Below are 25646 nucleotides of genomic sequence, written 5' to 3'. Positions count from 1 at the left end.
CTTTCTCAGCTACCTTCTCTCCAACCCCACCCCATCCCATTTATCTCTCACCCAGTGCCTTCGAGCCTCATTCCTGATGAAGGGCTTATGCCCAAAACGTCAATTCTCCTGCTCCTCAGATGCTGCCTGGCCTACTGTGCTTACCCAGCAACACACTCGCGACTCTGATCTCCAGCACCTGCAGTCCTCACTTTCTCCTAGTTGACTTACATTTATATAAGTCATCCCTGTTGTGTATTTCACCACGTCGGTTTCCTCCATTTTCAGTAGAAAGGGGATTATATACAGCAGGAAAAACAAATCCAATCAATAATTTCAAATGAAACTAAATATTTTGTAATTCTTGACTAGTTGCAGGAATAGTGAATATTTTATAGTAGTGTTTTAGTTACACTCACCCACTCTCTTTCATGATTTGCTTCGACCAATAGCTTTTCAAACAGGCAATGACTGAAGCACACAACTTTCAAATTTTGAGAGACATTAATTATTTCTGCATTAAATATTTCCAAGTATCAATCAGTCAATCAGCTCTAAAAAGGATGCTACACAGAATTATATGTCTCAATAACCCGTTCATCCCTATGATCTGAAAACACTTGGATCAGAAAGTCATAAGCAGTTCAACTATGGTTAAAGTATTCACTTCACAAACCATAACCAGCTTAGATGCAAATCTACATATCATACAAGATCAGTAGTTTACAATTGCAATGCAAGAAGCGGATTCTGGCCTCATTAAGAAAGCAATTTGTTGCAAAAGGCTGATTTGACCAAGGTCAAGTGCACATTCTTTTTAAATATAAATAATTAAAATTAAATGAAAAAATGTGGCCTTTTGAAACTTTATGAATATTGGACTAAAATTTGAAAAAAAGCCAGATCAAAGGAAAAAATGGTTAAGCTTTTGTGTGATTAAAACCACCAAGATATCTTGCAACTATGGATTTCAAAAATTTCACTGAATGAAATTACAATTCTTAAATCATATTATACACACACAGTATTTTCTTTTCTGACCATAAATTCAACAATTCAGAACAGAACAGTCTATAGGTTACATTAACAATTTCAGTGAAGATAATGCGAGGCCTGTAACCTTTAGTTGTAAAAGAGAAGTGGATTCCTCTGTATATGTTATAGCAAAATTTTCCCCCTCGTCCATTACCTACCCCAACCATTGCTGTGGTTATAAAGAGCCCCACAGATTGACTGTAAAACAAAAAACTTCGATTGCAAATGTCCTTGTTATGGAGCAACATTAACAATGCAAAAGTCTCAAAGGGGACATAACTGTACAGCAATTCCCATTACGGAATAACACACTCGCTAGAGGCAAATAAACTATTCACGCAGCAGTCTAGTTTGTTTATTGGCGATTATGTCACGATAGTCCTACAGACTACCCTCTGCTTTCAATGAGTAGTTTTAAACAATGGTAGCTTTCCTGCAATACTCACTTTCACCATCACCTCTTAAAATAACCTGTACCATCCAGTTAGTTGAGGCTTGCAGATTTTAAAAACTTCAATAGTGCAAATAATCAAATATTGCATTCAAAAAAACATGTTGTTATGGACATACATCTGGTGGATAGAACACGTCATATGTCAAAATAAGCTCATGGGTTCTCATAAATATAGAAACAAAAACAACAGGAACTTAAAGCTCATCTATGAAATTCCCTCCATGAGCATCTGGCTCCTATTGAACTGTAAAAAAAGATTTTTATGGTGCATTTATAATAATACCCTTCTGGCAACTTCACCACCCCTGGCATCAATAACAACTCTAATGCTTATGAGATGTACTACTAACTCAAAAGGGTTGAGCACAACCTTATGCAGTATTTTACCATTCAGCATATCCCCAGGATTTGAAAGGAACAGAGCTACATGCGGACATTAATGACATTTGCAAAAAGGCTTCTTGAATTACGAGTACACAGGAAGATCAGAGAACCTCCACAGCAATAAAAATTAACCAACTGTTAATGATCGCCACTTGATTTTACACAGGTGAAAACTACTCAGGGCAACTAACAGAAAATAAACATTAGGTAAAATAAAAAAGGTAAAGAACGATCACAAGCTTTATCTCAAAACAGTAAGCTATGAAAAGGAATACTTTGCAAGGAGGTAGACGTGAGGTGGGTCCACTACAAAGGGTTGAGAGAGAGACAAAAGTACAGCCACCAATTATAAGGAATGCAGCATGCACAAAAGGTTGGAGTCAAAGGAACAGAGTTTGAGACGGCTGTGGAAGAGGTTCCAGAGAAGGAGGAGGAAGGCCTGAGACTGCTGCATATTTCACCTAGCTCTCAGCATGTATATTTCCTCATTTTTCAGCATTGCTGCTTCAGGATCGGAAAGATCTAGAGGGATATGTGCCAAACTCAGGCAAACAGGACTAGTTTAGTTTGGGAAGACTGATCAGCATGGATGAGTTGGACTGAAGGGTCCGTTTCCGTGCTGTATGTTTCTTAGGGCTACACGATTCTGTAATTGTGACTGGATCTGGCAAATTGTGTTGGAAAGTGCATAGTCAAGACTAGAGTGGTGCTGGAAAAGCACAGGTCAGGCAGCATGAGGAGCAGGGGGAACAAAAAATGATGTTTCGGGTAAAAGTGCTGCATCAGGAATGAGCCCCTACCATGCTTTTCCAGCACCACTAGTCTTGACTCTGATCTCCAGCATCTGCAGTCCTCATACTGATGGTCAAATTGAAAAAAAAATGTAAAAGACCCAAGAGAAAAAGTCATAGTTAGCAAGTCTTATGTTTATTTGACCTTCTGATCCTGCATTAAAAAAAGCCTTTTTGTTCTTGCTGTGAATAGCAAACCATGCTAAAATGTCACAAGAATTTGTTTCTCGCTATTGTGTTTCAAGTTTACTCCATTGTTTCCTCTCAGGAACCAGCTGTTTGTGACATATTTGCATGGCACCCACAATATAAAAAGCAGACCTTTACTCACCATAAATCTAATGAGTATTTGCTATTCACTCTCCAATCTGAGTTTACAGAGCTGTTGGTAGCAATTACTTTCAAATGTAAAACATCTTCTAATCAACACGGCAAAGAAAGGTATAAAAGACCTAAATCTTATTGACAGCTTCTAAATGAGGGCTGCAGAAATATTTCATTGACTAACGTTTAAACTCCTGTCCTGAAAAAGAGTAATTTATCATAGTACGGAATATAAAAAATCCTTCCCATTCCCTTTTGATGGTGAACAATAGGGTCATCAATAAAATTAAAAAGAGAAATTGCTGGAAACAAGTCTGAAGAACGGTCACTGACCAGAAACGTTAACTCTGCTTTCTCTCTACAGAAGTTACCAGACCAGCTGCGTTTTTCCAGTAATTTGTTTTTGTTTGACTTCCAGCATCCACAATTTTTTGGTTTCTCATAAATAAAAAAAGTATTGTTTTTGCTGCAACATCAGTTCCAAACATCTTGCCAAGTCTTATGACAATCTTTCTTCCAACTACTACCAATGCTGCCATTTATAATTAGAGGAAAATCAATAAAATTAAACAGGAAGATTAACAAGTGCAATTATTTTTAAAGACTAGAAGAAATAGGAACAACAGTAGGCCATTCGGCTCCTTGAGCCTACTTGACCATTCGATAGGGTCATGGCTGATCTGACATTCCTCTTGTCTAGTTTTCTGCCTTTTGCCAATAGAATCCCTTATCAATAATCTCTCCCAGTCTTAAAATATACACAAGGACAACACAAGGCTTTACTTTTTTTTTTAAATTTCATTCTTGGCTGGCCAGCATTTATTGTCCATCTCTAGTTGCCCTTAAGGTGGTGGTAAGCTGCCTTCTTGAACTGCTGCAGTCCACTATTGTGGGTTGACCCACAACACCATTAGGAATGGAACTTTAGGATCTTGACCCCGTGACAGCGATATATTTCCAAGTCAAAATGGTGACTGGCTTGGAGGAGAACTTGAAGGTGATGGTGTTCCCAATGTATCTGATGCTTTTGTCCTTTTACATGAAAGTGGTTGAGGGTTTAAAAGGTACGGTCTCAGGATCTTTGGTGAAAATCTGCAGTACATCATGTAGATAGTACACTGCTTCTACAGTGGTGGAGGGAGTGGGTGCTTGTAGACGTGGTGCCAATCAAGCGGGCTGCTTTGTCCTTGATTGTCATTGGAGCTGTACTCATGCAGACAAGTGAGGAGCATTCTATCACACTTCTGACTTGTGCCTTGCAGTTGGACAGGTTTTGGGGAGTCAGGAGTGAGTTACTTGCCATAATATTCCTGGCCTCTGACATGCTCTTATAGCCAGACCAGTAGAATTTCTGATTAATGGTAATGCCCAGGATCCTGATAGTGGGGAATTCAGTGATGGTAACACCATTGAATGTCATAGGGAAGTGGTTAGATTGTCTCTTATTGGTGATGGTCATAGCTGGCATTTGTGTGGCATAAAGTTACTTGCCACTTGTCAGCCCAAGCCTGCTTAAAATGGACAAATGGATGAATAAGTTGCATTTTGCCCAGCAATGTTTAGTTTGAAAAATTCAAAAAAGCACTTTTCAAAGCTTTTACAGGATAGTTCCCATTTTGAACTAAAATGGAACGGAAGAAAAGTACAGCCTGTTGTCATGCTGCCTAATGCCAAGTGGGCTGTTCATTTATCACTGAGCAATGCCCTTTTAAAAGCAAAACAATGTGCATGTCTTAACACTGCCAATATATTACTGATACTAGCAACCTTAAGCATAATGGCAAAAATAAAATATATTGTCAACCTTTGACAATACCTGTGCTGTGCAGTCAAAACAGGACACCCCCACCAAAATATGTGCAATGTTGAAAAGGAAAACAACTTTTTGAAAAATTGTCATTTCTCAAATGTGCTTATTTGAAAATGAAAGGAACACCGATAGGTTAGTAACATTTCACAAAGACAAGTTCGGAATGCACCTTAAAGGACAGCATTATATATAGTGTTCAGAAGGACAACTTTATCTACTTTTATATTCTGGTGAAAACTGCAACAACCTACAAAGCATTAACATTATCTTTAAACAATGTTATACTAATGGGACTGTTACCATAAATACGCCTAGAAATAGGATTCAGCCTAACTGCCTGTTAACGTTTAGCTAGTTCTTCTTTGTTTAACCATTATTCTGGAACATCCAGCATTGATATCCCACTGTCACAGTCAATAACAAAAGAAAACAGCAGACAAGAGAAAATATAGTCGCACATAAACACTATTCTGTTTGATACAAAATTCTATTCATGGCAGTGAACTTGGGCATAATACCATTTTAAAAAGTTAAGGAATAGAGACAAAATACTACAGAAAAACAATATAATCTCTTGTGCAAGTGGTGTTTTGGAGTCTGTTAATGTTGTTGTGATATCAGGTAGTGTTCTAAAAATACAGGTGAATAAAAGAAAAGACAGAAGTATTTGCAAGAAAATCTCTTAGCAAAAGAAGCCAATTCAATTACCTGGATTTCAATGCAGTATTTCCTCAAGGAAACTAGACTTTTGCTGGTCTGTTGGGGTACAAATTGCTGAATAATTTATATTAATTTTTCTCATCAGGAAAACTAACTCAAGGCAAAACATATCCTGGGAATTTAACAAGCTGCAACTGGTAGAGTGATTAAAAGGGGTTTGAAATGAAAAAAAACAATTTCTTAAAAGGTTTCATTGAACATCTATTATCAATGGGGTTTTTTGTTTTTGTTTTTGTTTTCACCTGTCATCTGGCCAAATTGGCAAGCTGGCTGACTAACAGTTGAGAACAGCAAGGTGAAAGTGAAGACTGTGGATGCTGGAGATCAGCGTCAAGATTAGAGTGGTGCTGGAAAAGCACAGCAGGTCAGGCAGCATTCAAGGATCAGGAAAATCAACATTTCGGGCAAAAGCAGCAGAGGCACCCTTGGAATATTCCTCAGAAATCTTTAAGGGCAAAGATCAGCTATTAAAAGTTTGAAAGAGTACAGGGTAAATGAGCGATCCTGCCAAAAGGAAGACACTGGCTGTAATTGGCAGAGCTACATCCATAGTCGAGAATAAGTGGAGCCAGCATCTCCAATTTCACTTCACTGGCACTCCTGGTGGAAAACCTGTAGCAATGGCATATTTAAATGGGACTCCCACTCTAATCTTGACTCTGATCTCCAGCATCCACAGTCTTCACTTTCACCTTGCTGTTCTCAACTGTTAGTCAGCCAGCTTGCCAATTTGGCCAGATGACAGGGTGAAACAAAAACAAAAACAAAAAACCCCATTGATAATAGATGTTCAATGAAACCTTTTAAGAAATCGTTTTTTTCATTTCAAACCCCTTTTAATCACTCTACCAGTTGCAGCTTGTTAAACTCCCAGGATATCTTTTGCCTTGAGTTAGCTTTCCTGAAGAGAAAAATTAATATAAATTATTCAGTAATTTGTACCCCAACAGACCAACAAAAGTCTAGTTTCCTTGTGGAAATACTGCATTGAAATCCAGGTAATTGAATTGGCTTCTTTTGCCAAGAGATGATTTTCTTGCAAATACTTCTGTCTTTTCTTTTATTCACCTGTCCGGCAGGGACAGGCCACTATAAATGCCGGAGGAAACACCACAGAAGCGCTTCACAGGAGGCTCCCAAGCACTGAGGATGTCACCTAGACAGGGGACGAAACGTTTGCAACAAATATTTCCAGCTCGGCGAACAGAACCACAATATTGACTCCTCGTGGATAACAAACAAAATGCAATACCACTCCAATTTAACTATCCCATGTATTGCAAAGGACTATGCAATCAATCTGGGCGGGTCAGCGAGGAAGAAAATAGGATTTGGGGCCAAACCCATGAGTACTGAATCAGCAGAAAACAAGGATGAAATTAGAGATGAACCTAAAGAAAGTCCTCTTTGTGAGAACATGACAAGTAATAAAAGCTACAGGAAGTAACATCAAGACTGATGTACTTGTAACACAAAGGTATTGAAGAGGAATAATTATAAAGGGACTTTTAACAGAACAACATTTTTAAATACACAGAGGAAACACTGAGCTACAGAGACCAAATGTAGGATCTGCATTTTGAGACTGGGAACCCAGCATAAGGATCAAATTGGATCCCAAACCTACATTAAACTTTCCACAAACTGGCCAAGTAACATATAAAGAGTACCAAAATCCAATTATAGGTGGCTTGCAGGCTCTGGAGAGTGGAAGGTCAGCCAAATGGTGACCCATTAATGAAAATAGGAGCAACAGTTCCCTGCTTTAGGCGAGAGACAGAAACAGAGACAGAGACAGCTCATAGTCCCCAACTGCCAATAGGTGAGGAGGGCCATACATCTTGCCTGAAGTGCAGAGAGGTCCTTGTGCTCAGCATGCTCTAGTTTTCAGATACCAAGACACTAGTCACAAGACATTAATTAGGCAAAGTTGGTATTGCAGATGCTGGAGATTAGAGTCAAGATTAGTGCTGGAAAAGCACAGCATGTCAGGCAGCACCAAGGTACAGGAAAATCGACGTCTCAGGCATTGCTGAAGAAGGGCTTTTGTCCGAAACGTCGATTTTCCTGCTCCTCGGATGCTGCCTGACCTGCTGTGCTTTTCCAGCATTACTCTAATCATGACAAGACATTAATTAGCCTCATGCAGCAGCATGAACATCTTTTACTTTGATATATCTATCACAATAAATTTCACTACTTTGGTCTATTCACACAAGTCTGACACATACTTGTGTGCATCCTAAAATTGAGAATGTCTAGGACTTCAAGTTAACTAATCCTTTACTGAAAATGCACTACAATGACAAGGAGTATTGTACTCATTTTAACAAGTAGTTTTGATAAGTAAATAGTTGAACAAAAAGTCAAACAAATTTGAAGCAAATTTACTTTATTATCTAATCAAAGTTAGAAATTGTTGTTCGATATTTTAGCATCTAGATATTTTAATCAGTTTTTGTGCGGTTTAAACTTCATACTGTCCTTGTCGCATCATCTGTCTGTTAAGCATTTATGGATGAAGTTGCGGGGGATATCAGTTTTTGGCGAATACTCTGCAGAGGTGTTCTTCTTCTCTTCACTGGTTGGAAGTGCTGCAGTGTAGCCCTTTTGAACAGGGTCCTAATGCAGCTTTGTGTGTTTGGGTGGTTGCTGTTGTAATTCAGAACCTGGTCAGTGTGTGTAGCTTTCCTAGTCACTTTTGTGGTGAATTCACTGTTGTGTTCTTTGTACCATCACATCCAGGAATGGGAGTCGATTGTTGGTTTCCTCACCTTTCGTAAATCAGATCCCCATAGATACAGTGTTGATAATCCAGTGCATGTTCTCGATTTCTGTTCTTTTAATGATTAAAAAAAGAAAGTGTCGTCTACATATCTGATCCAGAGTTTGGGTTGGATTTGTGGTAAGACTGTTTGTTCCAATCTTTGCATCATTGCTTCTGCTGTGAGCTCAGAGATGGATAACCCATAGGTGTTCCATTGATCTGTTCATATTTGGTTGTTTCTTATTTTGGAACTTTCCAGCTCAGCGAACATACCCACAACCATGTCAACCGGCACTCGAGCTACAAATCTTTACACAAACCTTTAATACATGCGTTTTGGAAATCCATTTAAAAACATCCATAGACATTCGAGTCCACTACCTTAGTCACTTCCTCAAATATTTCAGTGAGGTTTGTCAGCTATAACCTCCTGACATAGTCCATGCTGGCATTCCCTGATTAACTAAAAACTTTTGAGGTGTTCAGTCATCTCATCCTTTATTATAGAGTCAAACAATTTCCTCACCACAAATGTCAAGCTAACTGGTCTGTAATGCGCTGGTTTTCCTAGTTCACCTTTCTTAAAAAGGAGAATGGCTCCATTGTTTCAAACAAAATCAACTGAGGCTTCCCATTTTCCCTATGGAAAATAATAAGTACCATTAAGCTACCATACCTTTCATTGAAATGTCTGGGAGTCTGTAGGCCAGGACCAATAATCCAATATTTCCACTATGGCAATTTGAACTGATAAAAACCAGGACTGAAAACTGATAATCAGTGAATCAAAAAGAACACTGAAGTTCTTGAAATATATCAACAATACAAATTATTTACTAATAATCATTTAGGGAAGGAAAACTTTCTGCCTTAACTCCATCGGTCTTATTGAACTCCAGCAAAACAATAAATATGATCAACTCACCTTCCTGCCAACATGGCTTAACAATTAATAAATTTGCAAGCTACTAAACATGTCTACAACCACCTTCTTACAGCTATCAAGGATGTGCAGTGTTATTCAGCGATGCCCATATCCCAGGAACAAAAAGAATTCAGACATTCAATTTATATTTCTTTAAATTACTCTTATTTCACATTTCATTTTAAATACTGGTCAATCCTCATGTCTTTTTTTTTTTAAATGTGAGCTAGCAGATGAATCATTGCAAATCACCTTTATGTAAGCAAATACCAATGAGCTGCATAGTGATAATGACTTGACAAGGAAGGTTGAATAAAAATAATCAAATATTTGTGGACTAAAATTCCATATTCCAAATCTTTAAGAGTCTTGTTAGAGTCACAGCTGCTATCATTAGACATAAACTGCTCTGCAAGTTACTTTAGATTACAAATCTAAAGAAAAAGCAGTTTGGCTGTAATTATTTTTTATACCATTACTTCAAGACTAACCTTGCTTACAAGTGAAATAGATTAGATTAGATTCCGTACAGTGTGAAAACATGCCCTTTGGCCCAACAAGTCCATACCGACCCTCCGAAGAGTAACCCACCCAGATCCATTTCCCGCTGACTAATTCACCTAACACTACGGGCAATTTAGCATGACCAATTCACCTGACCTGCACATTTTTGAACTGTGGGAGGAAACCGGAGCACCTGGAGGAAAGCCACACAGACACGGGAAGAATGTGCAAACTCCACACAGAGAGGCTGGAATTGAACCTGGGACCCTAGTGCTGTGAGCCAGCCGTGCTAACCACTGAGCCACTGTAATTATCATCACCAAGAACTTGAAACAAAATAATGAGCAACTCCTCAATCCAGTTAACATGATCACAAATAGTTATTAATGTATCTTGTGACGATTAATATATCTGACAAAGGACTAAGAGGCTGGGAGAGGACTTACAAGCTGTAATTTGAGCAATGAGTTCTAAACTCAAGTGGCTAAAATGAAGCGCAGCTGTTTTAATGTCTGAATTAACAGCTACAAGAGTTAATTATGAGATGAGATATACAAGACACATGTGACATGTTTCCATAGACTTGTACCTCAAATATCTTGAGGTAGCTTGCTTGGAAGGAAGGTACAATGTAACAAGGGATTCATATAACAACCACCTAGATTTTCAGCTGATTGGTATATAGAGTTTTTAAAAAAAAATTAAAATGTAACAAGGCAATATTTCACAAAAAATACAAAAATACTATATTAAGAATCTGGTCTCCTTAAAACTTTCATCAGCGGAATGGGATGCATAAATACTGTTGTACAAGTAATAAGTTTCAGAACAATATAGCAAGTATTTGGGACGTGTTAACAGCATAAACTCCTTAATAAAAACAGCATTCCATCTAGGAATAGTCAAGAGCATTAAGCCAGATGATATTCTTCCTTCCCTCCTACCCTGAGGGAAGGATTTAGGCCTGGGTATGGTTTCATTGCTGCAAACAGCTCTTCAATACCCCCATTGAAAAATCATTATTCGGAGATGCCGGTGTTGGACTGGGGTGTACAAAGTTAAAAATCACACAACACCAGGTTATAGTCCAACAGGTTTAATTGGAAGCACACTAGCTTTCAGAGCGACACTCCATCAGGAGCGTCGCTCCGAAAGCTAGCGTGCTTCCAATTAAACCTGTTGGACTATAACCTGGTGTTGTGTGATGAAAATCATTGATTGTTAACAATCCTATACGGCAAGCTATTCATCTTTCAGGGACAGCATAACTAAATCCAATTCTCTCCTCACATGATGCACGCTTCTCACACAGTTAGGTCATGGAAGAAGGAGAAACCAGTCCTGAGTAATTTACATTCTTACCTTTCACCAGGCTTGCTAGAATTGTTGTGCTCTTCCAGCACCACTAATCCAGAAGTTGCTAGAAATCATCACTTGTGATGAATGTAAATATTTTCAAACAAAACGGTTTCCAAATACTTTCACTTAATCATCACAATCATTAATAAGCTTTTAAAGCAGCACTTTCACTTTTCAAATTACAAAGGTCATGCTTTTCTTATTGCCAAATTAATTGTAATCACAACTGAAGCCATGCCTTTACAACTAGTACAGACTTACAACTCATTCATAATCCAATAATGCTCGTTACTTACCCATCTCCTTGGAAGCATGACTGTCACTGGCGAGTTCACCCATCTTCACTAGGGCCTCAAAATAGCCTTTTGCAGCAAAGGTCATACCTGGAACATTGAGATTTCAAAAACTGTATTTGTTGATCAGAGCTTTAGAATGCAAGTGTACTTGAAAGTTATCTAGTTTCAGAGATCAAACCACTTAGTTCGATATTTAGCATTTTTTTAAATCATTCTGGTATGGTTTTAAATCTCGACAATTCTGCTTTTTAGAGAAAAATTCAAAAAAGAAAATAATTTTGTTAATTTTTCAAATAACAGGTACATTTATTTAACTTTCCATTTAGATTTCTAAGTTCTGTCAGAGTTAAACTGGAAAATGAAGGCAATAACAGCAAATCAGCCAGAAGAAACTGTATTTATTGAAATGCTGACATACGTTTTGTGAGCATAGCTGGGATATATATTGATCAGAAGAGGTTAGCCCAAATAAAAATCAAAGCACCATAAAAATCAAAGTAGAATCCCCATCACTTAACAGCCAATCACATACACAAGTTAGAAAATAAAGCAATTCAGATCTTTGTTACATACGTTTAAGCATGGCTGACTACATCTTTTTCACAATACACTATGTATGTAAATAACTTTACAGCCAGAATGGAATTATACAGTTATGAGTGACCAATGAGCTTCAGTTAGAACATTTACATTTATGGTTTATGAAGTTTGATTGTTCTTATTTTAATTATTACTACATAATATTTTGCAAACATTTAGAAAACCAATTGATTGGTCACCAGCCCTAGACAGCTTGTTGTTTATCATTGTCAATTTCACATTTTTTTTATTAAATAAAGAAGACGACAGGAAGTGTCAGTTTCCTTGAATAATATTAAAATTAAATCAAATTATCTAACTTAAATAAAAATAAAATTGAATTAACTTCTGAAGTGTGCATTCCAAAAGTTCCATTTTATTCATAGTTGAGGCATGACAGGCATTATCTTTCAATCACTTCTATGCTGCTTTATTTCTGGAATAATTCTGCAATACTCTGAACTGATACAAAAACATTAAGGATGAAACATATTAAAGTAATAGTATCATTTATGTTGTTGTTGCTGTTAAATCCAAAGTTTTCTTTTACAATACATATCCCAGTTTTCTAGCAATGATACATGTTGCCACTTTTATTAAAGATAGTGTCTTTTAATAAATTAGTTCAAGCAAATTGGAACCAATTATAAAAATCACCAAAAGAGAAATATTAAATTTAAAACAGATTTCCAAATATTTGTAACATGCAGAGATTAAAATGGTTCACTACAGCCGAGTGAGAAGGGAGCAACATGTTACTTTCATTTCAACCCAGCTAAGAACATAGACCCCATGGTACAACAACTCAAGTAGTTTTGTATGGCAGTCTCAAGGTAACATTTGTTTTTAAATTAAGACAACGATATCTTTTCTGTTATGGTAAAAACAATTTCACTGAACAGATCTGTGCAAAAATATCAGAAGAAATTACAGGTAATTAGTTGCACAGGTCCACAGTTTTGAAAATTCAGGATAACAATCATATTTACATTATTCCAAATCACCTGTACATTGTAATATAAACATATATATTATGCTGCTTAACCCAAAAAAAGGGAATACCACACAATTTAATTTCAATGTGTGGGCTGCCCCCTCTTTGTTGCTCATTTCCATGAAATCTCCTTCAGCCTGGGAGTAATTTAGCCAAGACGATGGCCTTCACTATGCTGATAGGCTGACAAGGATCTTCTAGAGGGAAAGACAGAATTCTTGTCTACTTTTACATAATAAGATTAAAGGTTCTATTACAGCAAGATATTTCTTAATTTTAAAGAAAACGCATTAACGACACATTATAAAAGAGGCCGAAAGATCCCAAAATTAGACAATCCTGGGATTTGAACCAGACTTTGAGATGAATCTTATCACTGCACTACTCTGACAAACTCATGACTTTCTTTGTAGCAGGAACACAAGTTACATAACTCTACACATGACTACTTACCTAGTCACAATGAGTTTTACACTACAAAATTACAACTAAAATATTCATTATAATGTAAACCAAAGTAAAAAATTCAGGGCTCGAATTTAATACTAGTTGGCTAACCTCAGTATATTAAGTAACCTCAGTATATTATCAAATCAGTTTTTTTTTTAAACCCATCAAGGGCTGAAGAAAAAAAAACACGGCTCATTATACCTACATTCACGTTCCATCACTGTGGTGCGGTCTTCTTTTAAAAACAAAAATCAACATCAGTAATGGAATTAGGTGGTGGAGCAATAACAAAATGCAGCAGCCGTCCATGCACAAATATGCTTTGATTCATTACACATACGATAGTATTTCTCACCTGTTCTGGCTTTCTTGATCCAAAATTTCTCTGCACCCATGTGGCCTGAGGTAATGTTTGAGAAAAGGTTTGAGGAAAAGACAGTAACAGTAAAAAAAAAACAAAATTTAGGATGGTGTTCCCAGCAGAACTAGTGATAGCTACAACCACCAGTAAAAATTTACCATGGACAGCCACTTGGTTTTATTGATGTTGTTTCAGTTTGGATTCCAGAAGATTGGCATCCAGGAAGTGGTTCCTGTCACCTTTAACCTGACTGCAAAATCTGTAGACTTGCAAAGTATTACCAACAGGCTGTAATTCGGAGCAAGATTTTAAAGCATCAAAACCAAAAGCTTGCTTACTGAATCCAAATTAAAACAAATGGCAATGTATAAACGCCTGAAGAAAGATTTAGATTCAAGTCCCACGATTACTATTTATCCGAGTTTGTGTTTTAATGACTTCCCATGGCAAGTGGAATTTCAATTGGATAAGATTTGAAATTTTTACTAGCAAATGTGCTACCACAACAGTCTAACACTGAATCAAATCAAAAAGGAAACATTTAAATTGTACACTTGTTTCATGTCTACAGTCAGTATCTCACTAGGGTTCTAACAATGTTTTTAGTTGTCTGCATATGCTATTATTTTAGACCTTAACAGTAGAACTTTGCAAATTGCAGAGTGATCAATGTGCTTGAATATTTAAATCATGCAGTTTTGTTTTGGAAACAAATGTTTTGTGTTAATCCAAGTATATAAACTAATCGACGTTGTTTGTTGTACTATAGACTTTTTCTCAGCAGTTAAGATACACATCAGTAAATCCTGATGAAAGCTCTAAACCTCAATGTGTCTGTTGTGTGATACTATACTCTGGCCATGGAGACAGAGAGTATAAAGCAAGAAAGTTATATAGAGCTTTTATAGAATACTGGTATCATGTTTTAGGAAGGATGTCAAAGCTGTAGAGAGTTATACAGATGTTTTAACAGAAGATTTCAAGGAATAGAAGATTTACTTGCATTGAGGGATTACAAAAACCTGATCTTGTGCTCTTTTAACAGAGACAGTTTAATAAGAGACATCCAAAAATCTCAATGATTTTTGCAATTTTTCTTTACAGTCTTGCAAGTTACAAACTGGACTTAAGCAAATTCAGTTATAATTTTCAAAAGGAAATTGATTAATACTTGAAATGGAAAAACTTCCAGTGCTATGGAAAGAGACCAAGAGTAGGACTATTTAAATAGTTATTTGAAAAAGTCAATATTGGCATGATTGGCCAAATGGTCTCCTTTGTACTGTATCATTCTATGATTTTAGTTGATGTGTAATTCACATATGATTCTACATTGGTTCAACATCCACCTCAATCACAAAATAAAATTTTCTTGAAAACAACTGTTGTTATGCTTAAATTTGATTGCAATCTCGCCAAATGAGAAAGAAACCATTATGAATGAGAAATCTCAGTACATGTATTGTGGCCACAAAGTCAATTACCCATTTACAACTATATTATGGAGACTTTTAACTAATCTCATCTCAGTATACTAATCATTTTGAGCCAAGCTTCCACTTCCAGCCGGTACCACTGTTTAAGGAGGGTGGTAAGGACAAGCCAGGGAACTATAGACCAGTGAGCCCGACCTTGGAGGTGGGCAAGTTGCTGGAGGGAATCCTGAGGGACAGGATGTACATGTATTTGGAAAGGCAAGGACTGGTTAGGTATAGTCAAGATGGTTTTGTGCGTGGGAAATCATGTCTCACAAACTTGATTGCGTTCTTTGAAGAAGTAACAAAGAGGATTGACGAGGGCAGAGCAGTAGATGCGATCTACTTCAGTAAGGCCTTCGACAAGGTTCCCCATGGAAGACTGACTAGCAAGGTTAGATCTCACGGAATATAGGGAGAACTAGCCATTTGGATACAGAACTAGCTCAAAAGTAGAAGACAGAGGATGGTGGAGGGTTGTTTTTCAGACTGGAGGCCTGTGACCAGTGGAGTGCCACAAGGATCAGAGCTGGGTCCTCTACTTCTTGTCATTTACATAAATGATTTGAATGCGAGCATAAGAGGTACAATTAGTAAGTTTGCAGATGACACCAAAATTGGAGGTGTCGTGGACAGCAAAGAGGAGTACCTCAGATTACAACAGGATCTGGACCAGATGGGCCAATGGGCTGAGAAGTGGCAGATGAGGTTTAATTCAGATAAATGAGGTGCTGCATTTTGGGAAAGCAAATCTTAGCAGAACTTATACACTTAATGGTAAGATCCTAGGGAGTGTTGCTGAACAAAGAGACCTTGGGGTGCAGGTTCATAGCTCCTTGAAAGTGGAGTCGCAGGTAAATAGGATAGTGAAGGCAGCGTTTGGTATGCTTTCTTTTATTGGTCAGAGTGTGGAGTACAAGAGTTGGGAGGTCGTGTTGTGGCTGTACAGGATATTGGTTAGGCCACTGTTGGAATATTGCATGCAATTCTGGTCTCCTTCCTATCGGAAAGATGTTGTGAAACTTGAAAGGATACAGACAAGATTTACAAGGACGTGGCCAGGGTTGGAGAATTTGAGCTATAGGGAGAGGCTGAACAGGCTGGGACTGTTCTGCCCGGAGCGATCGGAGGCTGAGGGGTGATCTTATAGAGGTTTACAAAATTATGAGGGGCACGGATAAGGTAAATAGGCAAAGTCTTTTCCCTGGGGTCGGGGAGTCCAGAACTAGAGGGCATAGGATTAATGTGAGAGGGGAAAGATATAAAAGAGACCTAAGGGGCAATTGTTTCACACAGAGGGTGGTACATGTATGGAATGAGCTGCCAGAGGAAGGAGGAGGCTGGTACAATTGCAACATTTAAGAGGCATTTGGATGGGTATATGAATAGGAAGGGTTTGGAGGGATATGGACCGGGTGCTGGCAGGTGGGACTAGATTGGGTTGAGATATCTGGTTGGCATAGACGGGTTTGACCGAAGGGTCTGCTTCCATGCTGTACATCTGAATGAGGAGAAAGTGAGGACTGCAGATGCTGGAGATCAAAGTTGAAACTTTATTGCTGGAACAGCACAGCAGGTCAGGCAGCATCCAGGGAACAGGAGATTTGACGTTTCGGGCACAGGCCCTGAAGAAGGGCCTGTGCCCGAAACGTCGAATCTCCTGTTCCCTGGATGCTGCCTGACCTGCTGTGCTGTTCCAGCAATAAAGTTTCAACGTACATCTGAATGACACTAAATTTTCAATAGTTTGTCATCTCCATCCCATTTTCACCTAACTTTTCAGCGTAATTGTAAAAACAAAACAACAGGCATTACTGGTGAAACATTTACAAAAGCAGAAAGATTCACATACACTTAGCCAGTAATTGTTAGAATGAGTACACAGAGGAAACTTGCAGACTTACAAAGGAGCAACACAACTGAGTGTTTTTACTTAAGAAATCTGCCCTACCTAGTGCAAAACCTATACCAGGCAAAAAAAAAGTTTAATGTAACTAAGCATGTCTCATTCAAATCCAGATGTGAAAATAATCAAGTGGAACACATTGCTTGACATGACCTCTTCTGTACAGCGGTACTTAGGACATTAAACTCAATTTCTGAACGTATTCTTTCAAAAACTCTACAGGTAGCTGAAAGAGTTAGAAAACAGAGCTTCCATTACAATGATATGCTGCTAAAGTAATTTCACTAGCATGTCAAAAGTTTCATTCTAGAAAACAAACTATCAAATTGAAACAATGGCAAAATGAAAGAATTTTTTTTTTAAATTTAGATTCGAGCCCTGGGATAAAATGACCTTCTTGTAGGCACTACATTTTACAGATACTAAATGCAATGTCTGACTGCAGTTTTCTTTATTACAAATACTACTTGGCAGACAACATTAACTAAAGAACATGGTTTCAGCTTGTACAGCTGATGGTATGGTACAGTAATTAAGACACAGTCTCTTAAATCAACTGTGATAAAAAGTTTAAAGTTGCAGCAATGGCTACTATCATTCAAATCATCCACCACATGGTGCACCAAGTTTCATTAATTCTTAGTAGGAATACTGAGTGGCAACAGTTTGGGCAGAAAAGGGACACTTCTGTCTCACCCACAACTACTAGCGGAGTGAAAAATCATGAGGATCAGTGGCTGTTGAGTGAGTAATTAAGTAAATCGGGTCACCCACCTAGCCAGAGAATGCATGGAGATGAGCAAACATACTTACACAGAAAAAACAAACAAGGACAATGCAGACATTAATATAAATGGCTATTTCAAAAAATGTTATAAAGCATGATTAATATGTAAATGGACAAATAACTTACTGCTAAGTGTCTTTTCATAAGACTTTCCCATTGCGATGAAATTTTTCAAGCTGGGGTTGAATTGGTCCATAATAGTCTACAAAAATAAATGGTGGAATTTTTCTTCATGGTCAGTGTACAGGATACAACATATTTTCTTGCATCTAAAATCTTTCATTGGCAATAAATATTAATAGTTCAAACAAACGTGAAACAAAAATTTCAGACAAATAAAAATCAGTTTATCCTTGTAAGCTATTTCATATCAAATTTGTTCTTTCTATTAACAATGGTAAATGTTTGAAGAGCTACACAAGTCATTACCTGTCATGTGATTTGTCTCATTACAGAGGATAAACATAAAGTAGTGTTTAATGTCATTAAACAATCAATACAATTTTGCTTCACATCATATGAAAATAATTACAGGAGCATAGGCCATGATTCTCTACTAATGGTTGAACAACTGGATTATGGTTTTAAAAAAGTTCATTCCTATAATGTAATTCTGATAGAGATTGCCTGAGAAGCATAGTGATGACAATAACAGGTTGTTTGTACAACTATTTAGTTTTACAACCACAATTTTGAAGTATCAGTTGGATAACTGTTAAAATCAGAGTTAGCAAATTCTAACCAGAATAATGCTTAATATTCTAATTTTTCACCCATATTACAGTTCCGAACCTAATGCATAATTAATGAGTTATCCTGTTTCATATTGGCTAAGATACTCCCTTTTAACACATGGTTTTGAAAAGGAATGCACACAAACAAGTAATGAGTTTCAGTGTCAGATACTTATTTGAAATCCACCCATTTTAGTTTCAGGGTGTGAAAAAGATAGTGTTGCATATTGGAGACATTCAGCTTTTGATAAAAAGCATATTACTGTCTTCTGTCCAAATTTCTTCTCTTCTCAGAACTTCTACCTGTTTCCTGGTGCTATTTCAGAGGCAGATGGCCCCTCTCTCAGCATTTGTACTTCTTGGTTGTGATTAAAAACTCAGTTTAAACAGTTCAATACATCTGACTTTTGGATCACAACTTCAAGGTTAAGGGTAAAAATTTCATGTAAATTAATGCTCATTAATCTGATTAACTATTAAAAGCAATAATCACAGTGCGAGTTCAGCCCCATATTATAGTTTTGAGGGATAAGAAAACTGTTTGCAATTCTTACATGACCACCTGAATTCCATTAAGTTGTTGAGTGCGTGGCAAATGTTTTCTGGAGGGAAGGGAAGGAAATCTAAAGCTATACCAGTCTACCTGACACATAGTTCACTTCAATGCACTTTGAAGCTTTCCCACCTCCCCTTTGGAAAGAGACACAATTTGGTGACTCTTGTTTTGACTATTTGATTCTGGTTTTGATTGGCTTGTCAGATGGGTTAGTACCGAAAAGTAGCTCTAGTTTCTACTTCATTATGGAAACAGTTTAAATTTGGAATGCAATCAGCTAATGGGAGGAAAAAGCCAACTAACATTCAGCACACAGTAACTACAACAAACATTTCAAGGTTTCTAAAGTCACCCAGTATGAATCATCCACAAGTTGACTGTGCTCCACCATGAATCCTGGCCAATTATTTCCCAGCCAGCTTTAACCTTCTTGCTCACATTTAAAGAAAAGTGCTGATTTAATGACTCACTGTTCTGAAGAAAATATATTCAGTGTTCAATGTATGTACACCAATTTATCAAGACCTAAAGGCCATACACAATCCAACTTCACACTCCTTCCTGCTGCTGGTAATAATTTGGTATAATCACAGCAGGTCATATATGTGACAACACATGCTCAAGTTGCAAAAAGTTGTAAATACAGTAAGAGACAGGCAATGGAAAGACTAACCAAATGTAATGTACTTCATACATTCAGAAAAATCACAATGGTGTAAGTATGCAAGTTGATCCATACCTCTAAAGACTGTCCTCATATTATTAATATCAAACAATGTATTGTCTGTCATTTTTGTTTGTGTCCAATCCTCATTCATCTTAAAAGGCTCAGTGATTAACATTTTTGCTTCATAATGCTAGAGACCTGGGTTGAATTCCAGCCTTGGGTGACTGTGCAAACTCCACACAGACATTCTACCTGTGTCTGCATGGGTTTCTGCCATATGGTCCAGTTTCCTCCCACAGTCCAAAGATGTAGAAGCTAGATGGATTGGCCATGATAAATTGTCTGCCGTGTCCAGGGATGTGCAGGTGAGGTGGATTGGCCATGGTAATTGCAGCATTCTAGGAATAGAGGGCTGGATGGGATGCTTTTTGGGAGGAGGGGGGGGAGGTCGGTGCAGATGCGATGGGCCAAATGGGCTCTTTCTACACTGTAGGAATTCTGTGATATGCAAGCCCAAACGTGAAGCTCTTTGAAGCCTTGCATACAAATTTTCACTCAGATGTTCCTTCATCTTGGTTTACTGAGTAACACAAACTTAATGTTAGTTATAGGATCTCTCATTTTATCCATCAACTTACTTTAAAAGATAAGCTAATTTTAGAGATTTGTTCATTTTTAGAACTTCTCTCCTATTTCTCAGAAAAGGCAAGCAAAACTAAAACTACCTCTTCAACTAATATAAGCCATATATAGTCAAAAACCTTAAAATTACCCCTGCGAATACTCAAATGTTCTTTTGCTACCATCATACTTTTAATCAAAACTTTTTTTGGCTTTCCAACATTATCAAAGCAAACTAACCTGACTCCAGATTCAGAAAGAATATTAATGTCCATCTTCTAAACTGTTTTAAGTCATCAGCCATGATCAACCACAATCTTACTAAATGGCAGAATGGACTAGGGTTGAATGGCCTACTCTTGTACCTAGAATATCTACTAACCATGATAAAGCAAACAATTGTGCAAAATACTCCTAACTTAAATTTTGTCCCAGCAATATTGTCCTTTCCTGTATTACTACAAGGAAGGTCATAGTAGATAGCACAAGGAATTATGTTCTTCCATACAAATTCATAATAAATATGGCAAACATGTGCTGCATGTGTTTCCATGTTAGCATCATCAAATCAAATGCCACAAAACATTTACCTCAGTGCCCTGATTTACTAAGTGATACATCAGGACAGCTATCTAAAGAGGTGGGCAAAAACCAACGAGACAACACACAGCATGCTGGGAAGCAAAATGTGTTTTCTGTGGATCTCAAAACCACTGTATTTGAATAGTAATATGATGCAAATATTTTGTCTCTGATATCCCGTTTTCTCCATTTAAATTAATATTTTATAGAAGAGATGAGTTGTGTTTAAGATGTGTTTGAGGTTACAATATCCTCAGAGAAGGAAGACCTGAATACTATCACCAGTTTTTCTTTGTACCCCATGATGATTACCCATCCATCACTTCTATGCTGTTGTGTCACTTGTTATTGCCCACCCACTGCATAACAGCAATAAGGGAACCAACTGGTTTCTTCCTGAAAAAAAATGAGATCCACAGTGAAATACAGTAAAGCTGAAACCGTTACTGCTCAAACATTATTGTCTAATTCCAAGGTATTAATTTTATTCTTTCCTATTAATTGTTGTGAAAAATCTGACAACTTTGAATTTCTTGCAACAAGTTAACCTGGCAGCAATTCAACTATGTGACAATTCAACTTTCTGATACAAAGCTAAAATTTGTGATGTCAGCATTGGTACATCACTGAAAAATGATAAACTAATATGAAATCTCATAGCAGGTCCTAGAGTCAGGGAATTTATGACATAATATATGAAATAAGATCTCAGATTGAACAAAGTAGATACAACCAATGCAACCTAATAGGATAAAATCTCAAAAAACAATCACCATTGGTTCTGACTGTAGTAAACATCTCTTTTATCCAAATCCTGCTTACTGGAGCATTCTCATACCACATGCAGTGCTTTGAACAAAGTATGTCAGAGGATGGGAAGAGCAAGTATAGGATCAACATTATTCTTTGGCAATCTTCCTTCAGCCAACCCTCAGATTATACATTATCTTCAGGACAAAATGAATGCTTGCCTGCTGGTAGTTAAAAGATAAATCTTGCAAAAGAATAATATTATTCTTAACTTCTTTGGCTGCTTATGCAGAATGAAATTGAATTTTGTGCTGCTTTGGTCAAAGACTATCCATTACAAAATTATCTACACAAGACAATTGAGATCTGAAGGGCAAAGCTTCAAATCAGCTGGAAAATGTTATATCAGCTAATTACTTAACTTTCCCATATGTAATATAGTACCAAATATTTCATTAGCATTTATCTTTAAATCTGATACTTACCTAAAAAACATAAATGTAAAATATCCTGCATATGTACATCACTCAAACAACAAGCTACAAATTTACTGAAGCCCATTGAACAAATAAAAGGCAGAATATTCTTAGCTAACTTTATACTGACTTAAGATAGATCCTTCTAAGTTCGTTTGAGCACTGAGAAATTCTCTGTAAACGAACTTATTCTAGCTTTGAGCTATTACAGACTAGTTAACAATCCAGACTATTACGATCATACTAAAGGAAAGGTCTACTCTGCACATTTTTTAAAAAAATAGGAAATCGTATGTGTGTAGGGGGAGAGGTGGAAGGAGCAAATTGCTTTGAAATTCAACATCCAAAAGAACACTCTGGGCATTTAACATTACACGACATTTCTTGACACAAACGATACAAGGTAAAGACATTTTTGACGGGGCTTAAGATTTATCGAGCGTGTTCATCTTAGGGTTCCAATGATTAGGAAAGAGACCCAGCTTTGCTTTCGTATCTCATGACATCAACGAGACTCGGCGCTTTGATTGCTGTCCCGGAATACACCCACACCCATTCAGGATCTCCGATTCTTACATAGTGAAAACTCGAATCTATTAATTATCTGCAGCATTTAACTTATAATTACACTTCCCATTTTGAGAATTAAAAACAAAAAAGTTTAAACACATATCTGGCTCAACAGTGGACGTTTCGAAGTGTAAAACAAAAAACTTATTTTAATAATCAAGGTTTTAAAAGGCTTCCTTTGCAATTACTAAACTCTCTATGGAGTGCAAGTCGAACTAGGGCGTTGCTTTGGGAAACCAAAAAAGAAAGTGGGAACTTCTAAAAACAGGACCGTACACCTGAAAACATTTTTTTTTAAAAGTAGCCTTCATGGGGACGCGGAAGTACGGTTAGGAATCCCCCTCTGAATTGGAATGAGAAAGATGGAAAACTAACTAGGTATTTAAACAAAAAGAAAGGTTGGGGGGGGGGGGTTAAGAAAGTTACCGTTGGCTGGCATTAAGTTGTAACCAAACAGAGGCATGAGATTAATAAAAGATATTAGAAGGTGACCCCTCTGAAGCTGGGGCCAACATTCACTCACCTTGTAGACATTCTCGGTCATACGATGCACTTCATCCGTGCGAGACATGGTGCCTGAAAAGTCTTCTCTCCTTCTCCTCAGTCAGTCAGCACCGAGCAACTTGCAAACTCTGATCTAAAAGTTCCTCCACGCCGCGAATAAAAAGCCTCTTTCGCCCCCTGAAACTTTTTTTTTCTCTCTCTCTCACACACACACACACACTTTCACAGCTTGACAGTGATTTCCAATCCACCCACGCAGCCAGGGTGTGAGAGAGGGGAAAAAAAAAGCGGTAGCTCCCTCAGGCGCGCAGCCGCCAACACCACCGTCTTGGCCGCCAGCCACGGTTGCCTCGGAAACGCCGGAGGCGGAGGAGTCCTCCCGCCGACAACCAAACCTGACAGTTGGGACGACTCCGCCCCGCTCCCTGCGATTGGCTGGGCTCGGGGGGGTACTCCGCGCTCCCATTGGCACCCCCCCATCGCGCCCCGCCCCACTGACACGTGATTAGGTCGCGTCTCGGCACGGCTGACGTAACGTCCCCGCCTCCTGCCCTCGAGCGGATTCCGTTGGACTGATTTCGAAGCCAAGATCTGAGAGGGATTTTGTCTTCTCTGCCTCCCCCCCCCAACTTCATCACACACAAAAATTATATCAATAAGAAGAAACGTAAATCGTCTCCACAGCAACCCAGCTCGTATTACGTTAGAAATTCCCCCTTCGCGTGTACCAGATTGTGCAGCCCGTGCGTAAATATTGCCAGTCCGGCAGGGATTTTGCCCCCACCCCCAACCCCAACCCCCTCTGGTCATAACGTTGCTGTTCTTTTTGCAAGCATCATTTGCCATCGAAAAACCAAAAGGGTAATTATTTGCAAATTAATCTAGTGTGGGCTCATCTGGTGGGCAATGACGATGAATCATCCTCAACCAGCGGTTACTCAGGTGCTCAGGGATGACTAGCCCCAGCCTACTTCATGTAATTGTCACTTCCAAACTAATCACTGCACCGAGTTACTCTCAATACTGGGTCCACAAAAAGCCCAAACTGCAGCTCGCAATTGCAGCACCGATGTAGATTTCGCTGCTGCTCCATGTTTTATGCGGGTGTTGTCTTCATATCCCCCCCACCCCCCCCCCCCCCCAACCCATCCTTTCCCCATTCCGTCACGCTGTTATTTCTCTAAATTTTCAATAAGTTTCAGAGTGCAAGTGTCCTCCCATTCCTTGTTCCCTCTCGGAGATTGCCCCTGTTTTACACAGTTGCTGGCTTCTAATTTCTGTAAGCGGTTTCCCATGGCGTCTTTCTGTTTTCTCTCAAACAAAGTGTTCTTTATTCCGGGGCTTCAGTGGACTTCAGATGCAATTATCCTCTTTCGAAAGAAAGTGGACGTCGAGGTTGGAAAATTTAAGGATGTTGTGCAAACGTATGAGTCTTCCACGTCCCAGAAAATTTTCCTTCTCCCCTCTCCCCCAAATACCTGAGAAAGATGGCTAGCTTCCTGACTCTTGTCCTCCGGGATTTTAATTTATTGTGAATTGTTGACCACAAAAATAGAAATATTTTACTTTGAAACAAAGACAATATCTAAATAATGTATGAATGATTTTGTTCTCGACCAGTTGTTTAAAGGCCAATCAAAACATTTTTGAAAAGGTAAAACTTGAATTAATAGAGATTAAAGTTTACAACAAGAATTGACTCACAATTAAATACCAATTGTAGGCAGATAGTAACTAATAGTTAATCATATCTGACAAATCGTTTCTTTGGCTTTACGTCAGGTCAAGATTTGTCAGATGTGTGGAGTTTAACCCTGGCATTTACTGGGAGAAATCTTGTCTTCACCAGATATTTGTCGCATTAAATGCTTGTGCACAGGAGTGCGCATTTCGTGATTTCATGTCATCATTAAGGAAGCCCCATCCTAAATTCCTGCTAAGAACCACACCATGTGAGCACAGCCATGGTTACAAATCAGTTAGCGGTCTTTGATGCATACGTACAGCAATCTATCTTATGCATGGTTACCCTTTGTTTAACAGATCATGCCAGGATGGGGTTAACATCCTGTTCCCAGGCGACAACAAATGCATCTGTCAGCCAACTACATTACTGTGTGTGGAGCTGACCAGAACTGCCTGTACTGCGCTCAGCATTTCGTCATTGCAACTCAGTGGAACTGGGGAAATCTGCCTAGCGCCACATGCTGGCATTTTATATAATGCATAATGACCATTATTTTGTTGTTAATTTTCTTCATTAGATTTCTATATCTATGTTTCTTC

At 38.1% G+C, this 25646-nt stretch overlaps 1 protein-coding gene across 4 annotated transcripts in view; it reads right to left on the bottom strand.

The window, feature by feature from the left end:
- LOC122562235 (BAR/IMD domain-containing adapter protein 2-like) overlaps window positions 1-23658 on the bottom strand; it is a 74186-nt gene extending 50528 nt beyond the window's left edge. The window contains exons 1-4 of one of the 4 annotated variants that reach the window (XM_043714965.2): window positions 23380-23658; window positions 18027-18102; window positions 13727-13771; window positions 11349-11435 (exon numbers count right to left, since the gene is read on the bottom strand). In XM_043714965.2, the coding sequence (XP_043570900.1) occupies window positions 11349-11435; window positions 13727-13771; window positions 18027-18102; window positions 23380-23427 (256 nt within the window). In that variant the 5' untranslated portion in view covers window positions 23428-23658. The remainder of the gene's footprint in view (window positions 1-11348; window positions 11436-13726; window positions 13772-18026; window positions 18103-23379) is intronic. The other 3 variants (XM_043714966.2, XM_043714968.2, XM_088000710.1) reach the window with 3 other exon arrangements.
- Between the last annotated feature and the right edge of the window lie 1988 nt (window positions 23659-25646).

This window comes from Chiloscyllium plagiosum, unplaced genomic scaffold, assembly GCF_037043375.1.
Source record: "Chiloscyllium plagiosum isolate Xiang-an unplaced genomic scaffold, Cpla_swu_hap1 HiC_scaffold_25, whole genome shotgun sequence".
NCBI classification, from domain to species: domain Eukaryota; kingdom Metazoa; phylum Chordata; class Chondrichthyes; order Orectolobiformes; family Hemiscylliidae; genus Chiloscyllium; species Chiloscyllium plagiosum.
This window is presented reverse-complemented; position numbering and strand designations above follow the sequence as displayed.